General features: G+C 25.1%; 1 protein-coding gene across 4 annotated transcripts in view; it reads right to left on the minus strand.

Annotated features, from left to right (window-relative positions):
- Positions 1-486: 486 nt before the first annotated feature.
- The window catches only part of LOC107448745 (Dehydrodolichyl diphosphate synthase subunit), a 21335-nt gene continuing 16175 nt past the window's right edge, over positions 487-5646 (minus strand). For all 4 annotated transcript variants that reach the window (XM_043044608.1, XM_043044607.2, XM_043044609.2 and 1 more), the window contains 4 exons: positions 5015-5131; positions 4122-4223; positions 3292-3514; positions 487-1770 (listed from right to left, as the gene is read on the minus strand). In XM_043044608.1, the coding sequence (XP_042900542.1) occupies positions 1501-1770; positions 3292-3514; positions 4122-4223; positions 5015-5131 (712 nt within the window). In that variant the 3' untranslated portion in view covers positions 487-1500. The remainder of the gene's footprint in view (positions 1771-3291; positions 3515-4121; positions 4224-5014; positions 5132-5646) is intronic.

Genomic DNA, 5646 nt, shown 5'->3' on the forward strand with positions numbered 1-5646 from the left:
AATTCGAATATTTTGAAGAATATAACATTTTTAAGTCTGAAACACTTCAATTTGTTTGGAGGCTGCTTTAAGTTGAAAACTTCTCATTGGGCTCTAAATACACAAATTACTAATTTGGGAGTACAGTTTGGATGAATTGAAGAAATTTTATGCCCAAATATGTATTCTAGAGAATTACACCATTAGTGTTTTGACCTTAGGTACCCACCATTTTACTTCGCTTTTAAAAAATGATAATAATTAACACTGTCACACATATAAAATAAAGTGTAAATAGCCACTATCTATTTTTTCCTTTCTTTGTAGTAAATTTCCAAATCATGATTTTTTTCTCCATTTAAATAGGCTTATATTAAAAAGTGTATTTCAAAAATATTTCGCAGTCATTAATATTTTTCATACTTAAAGTAATCAAATAAAACACTATTTATAAGCTGATCAGGATCCATGTCTTCCTTAAATTACAGCTAAGTAATTAATAATGAATAACAAGAATAAAAATTTATTTGTAACAGTATGAATAATTATTTACAATATTTGCAAAACACATTTTCTTAATACAAATTTACTAAACAGAATAAGTCTATACATATATTTATTCTATCAAGAAATTAAACAAAACAATAATAATCATTATATCAATTAAAACCATCACATAAAAACCTGTAACAGAATGAACACAACAAAATTTTCGTTTTAATAAAAACTGATTGAATGTGGAGTTTCATGTCATAAAATACGAAAGACTATACAATGCATAATAAAAGGGAAAAGAAATATTACTAAATGTAAATAAAATTATTAAATGTAATTAAAAAGATGCTTATAAAGAGAAACCTCCAGAAAAGATCACTTTGTTTCGATATACCCATCTGGTGAGGCATTAAAATTTTGCCTTTATCTGACATGTATCTCAATTAAATATTTGTTTGTTTGTCATTATTTTATTAATATTGAAGGTAATTACTGATTCGTTTAATAAAAAAAGGTTTAAAAATAAGTAACTTTAGCCTCTCTGCAAAAAAGAAATTAAATTTAATTAAGTAAAAGTTAATTTAAATACGTATAAATAAGGCCTCATAAAATAATCTGATCAAAGATTCAATTACTTTAACGTTTGATAATCATTCAATAATTAATTTTAGGAAAAATAATCTTATTTTTTTACACTTTGCAAACAAAATTGTCTGAAGAAACATACAAAATACAAGAATTAATCTACATTAACAAATTACATTATTATTATTTTAAGAAAAAATAATAGTTTGACATGACATTCTATGTTAACTTAGAAAAAAATATAAATGATAAAGATAAATATTGGAAAATGTTTTGCTATTAATAACAACTAAATCAGGTAACAACAGTGGAAGAAATCTGAAGTGAAACAATATAAATTAAAAAATAAATTAATTGGTTTTTAATAGTTAGTTGATAATCATTTTTTAATATATATATATATACTTTAGTCAATATCAATTAAAAATAACTTTTTTCTGGTTAAGAAAAATCTGGTACTCTTTGTTTAGTATTGCCCTTTTTTATTTCTATTAATGAATTATAGTGTTCATTTTCTAAATTAAGTAAGAAGTTTGTTTTTCGAATTTTAATTTCCTCGTGTAAAGCGTCAATATCAGAATCTGGTATATTGCTATGATTAGAACTTCCTTCAGATAGATTATGTATTTTTTCATATTGCTGTATGATGGCTCTCATTTCTTTCTCTCCTTCAACCTGTTTAGTTTTTAGATCTTGATTCTTTTCAATTTCCTAAAATGGTAAAAAAAAAAATCAATATTATATTAACTAAGTTATTTACGAAATGATATAAAACTTTATAACATTAGTTAAAATGATATGTATAACCAAAACTATTATACTCTGCATTTTTATATTTATTGATTTTAAATTTAAACAACAGAGTAAAGAAAGAGTTGAAGCAATAAAATAGCTGAGCAAATAATTTTTTCTTCTTTCTTTCAGCAGAATTATATTCTAAAGATACTTTTCTTGTTCATCAGAAAGGAAAGAAATATTCCTTATTTTTCTGCTCTCATTTCGGAATAAAAAAAAAAATTGCCAATGATTGGCTTGCTTCAGCTAGAATTCTAAATTGATAAAATAAAAATAAATAAATAATAATAATAATTCTGAAATCACAGAAGTTTAAAAGATACTTTGCTCTAAAAACAATCTTTTTTCTTTCATTTTTTGAAAGAACATCATAATTTTTAAAGAACACGATAAAAACTTTTGATATTTTTATAAAATATGACTCCGATTGGAGATTTTGTTACAAGTTCAGATATTCGGAACTCCATGTATTTGGGGGGGGGGGGGGGAGNTGCATAAATAAGAATAACAGGGTGGGGAGAAAAGGCGAAAAATCTAATATCTTGTAGTGATTGCATGGAGAAGTTGGCAACCAGAATCCATAAAAATGCTTACAACCCTGAATTGATATCTTCTGCCACATCATATAATTTTAACGTTGTGAAAATTAGACTAAAAATGCTTAAAATTCCAAAAAGTTATAGACATATCAAAACTGGAAGAAAATAGTATTGCAATACTATATCCTGAATAATAAAGTTTGATGAGAAATACTGATGCAATCATTTGTATATATTTATTTATTTGAGAAGTTTATTCAATATATTGTTATTGGAAAAAAATATTTTTTAAAATTCCTTTATTTATTTCTCATTGCAATTGTACATAAACAATTTCATAAAAATTACACTAATATTAATTAAATAATGGATTATTGGTTGGACTCAGCCCTATTAGAGGTTCCAAAAATCATTACTTGTTTAAAAAAAAAAATCCTCACAGAACCCAAGGGTTTCACAGAACACCATTTAGAAACCCCTGATCTAGTGCCTTAAAAAATGTAATGAAGATTTAGTTAAAAATCTAATAACATGAACTAATTTACTTTAAAAAAACTATCCGTTAAAAAAATCTGAGATTTAATTAATTTTTATAGCGGTTGTAATTTTAATATCAACTTTCATGGCTAAGTTACTGAGTGGAAAGATAAAATATACAAGAATGTTCATGTTACTAAATCAATGCAAAGTATTCAAAAGATGCAGTAAATATGTATAGAATCCTTAATTAAGTAACTTCAATTAAAAGTTAATGTTTGTAAACAAATACAAGAAAAATATAAAACAGCTTTAAATGAGCTGTAAAATTGGGTGTAGTGAACTAAAATATAAATTGCAATACATAGTTCAAAATTAAATATCTGTAAATAAAACTCATTCAAGAATACAAGATACTTACATGAAGTTTTTTGTAATTATATTGATAAGCCAATACAGCCAAGAAAAGATGCCAAATTCTGAAGTCTGGCCACAAAACTTTTAGAAATGATATAACTGAGTAAGAACTTTGCCACAAGAGAAAATCACTGAGACGCACTTCTCCAGAAGTCCTGATTACAACATCAGGGTTTGTACTGCGACCAGAATATAAAGTTTTGCTCAACAGATCTTCGGTCAAGTCACTAAATAAATATAGACACAAGTTTTATATACAATTTGAATGTTAGGTGAATAAAAGACTTAAAAATAATGTCAAACTTGTCAACTTAAAATTAACTAGCAGGAGATACATGCGTGACACTAGAATTACTTAAGTAAATAATTGGTAAGGATATTACTATTGTCTTGCAGCAAAAAATACATAAGTACATTACAAGTTTAGCTTTAGATACACAGGCTTATAAAACTAAAATAAAATTTAAATGTAGGCAAAATATGTCAAACATTAAATAATATGTAACAATTAAAGTTTTGTTAACAACTTCTAAAAACTCCCATATTTTTTGTTATTAAAATCACTTTTTTTACAAACATATTTTATAATAACAAAGAAATTTTTTAAATGCATTATAATAACATAATGGACAAATGTACAATATATATGCATATATAATTTTTAACATAATAATTAGTTAACATTTTAAGAAATATAAGAGATAAAGCATAAAATAAAAAATAAAATTATAATTAAAATTATTAATTATAATTCATAAAATAATTAATTTCAAAATTTTTATAAAAAGTCAAAATTAAAGTAATTTTGCCCTTAAAAAAAATGAAGATATTAACCTTTCTTCCAGTTGATTATTTGCAACAGCATGAGCTAAATCTTTTACAGCTGCAGTTATTTCTTGACGGGATGTATACGCTAAACACACATTCAAATAAAGACTAAAAGAAAAATTTATTATTCAAAAATTTAACTTTTTTCACTACACATTAGTACATTATCATACATGAAGTAATAAATCAAATTTAATAGAATGGATAATACTAGTAATTAAATACAAAAGTTTGAAAGCAAATCTAAAACAGGATTTCATATTCAAATGAAGAGAAGAAAATAATGAAGTAAAAAAATTTTTTTTAAAAAATACATATTTTAAGTGGTCTAAATAAAAAGAAAATAATTCTATTTTTTTCAGTTTAAATTTGAACACTCCAGTCACATGCAAAGTGTTCAAAATTTTGATTGTTGGGGTCTTATTTGACAGTAAAATGGTTCTTAAAAGTTTCTTATTTCTGATCTGATCATAGTGATAAGGAAAATATTGAAACTAATTTTGTAATTCAATACTGTCAAAAAGTTGACAGGCAGTAACAAATCAATGAATTTTGATTATTGTTGTTTGGAAACAATTGAAATTAGTAGTGTTACCTAGCACAAAACTTTAGTTAAACTTTGATCACTAGTTGGAAAGAGGCCAGAATTTTGCTTGACAATAAGTTCAATTTGGCTATATTAAAGATAAATTTTCATTGTAAAGGGCAGGAATGTTCCTAAAATCTGAATGCTGCCGTTATGAAGTTTAGAATTTCCTTTGAAAGGGTCACGGTGCTTAACTATTATTTCGAGTGACTGTTGTTATTCAAATGATTCCTTCAAACCTTTTTAAATAAAAAAAAAAGCTACAAAGTATTTACCCAGCATTATAAAACTATTAGTATTTAAACATGTTTACTTTGTGTTTTCATAAGTGAGCAAGACAGCCTCAGCAACTAGTTTTTGTAATTCAACAGGCAGCAATTTTATGTCACCAAATATCCTTACACATACTCCATGTTTCACAAGCTTTTCTCTGAAAAAGTAAACAAATTTTGAATGCATGCAATATTTAAGCACTATAATTTGCTTCATACTAATGAATTACATAGACTATCTTGACAAACATAATTAAATGCAGAAAAATTATAATTGCATTACCAGCCCATAGATAAGAAAATTACACATCGACAACAATGCTTGCCATAAGATATAGCACATTAATTTAATAGCTAACATGCACAGTAGGGAACCGATTATCCAGAACGATAGGGACCATCGCTATTCCGGATAACTGATTTTTCCGGTTTTCTGAATCGTTACAAAATGCCGTTTTTTTTATTGTAAAATCCAACTAAAAAAAAAAAATATTTGGAAATAATCTTAAAAAGAAGAAAAAAAGATGAAGTAATACACTAATGATTATTTCCAAAATGATGGTAAGGTAAACATCTTTAAGAAAAGAAAGAAAAATCGTAAAATCTTATGAGTAAAAAAAAATTTTTTTTTTTAAATGGCGAGAAAATTTATCGAATTTCGTTCCGGTTTTTT

The sequence above is a fragment of the Parasteatoda tepidariorum genome, chromosome 9 (assembly GCF_043381705.1).
Source record: "Parasteatoda tepidariorum isolate YZ-2023 chromosome 9, CAS_Ptep_4.0, whole genome shotgun sequence".
NCBI classification, from domain to species: Eukaryota; Metazoa; Arthropoda; class Arachnida; order Araneae; family Theridiidae; genus Parasteatoda; species Parasteatoda tepidariorum.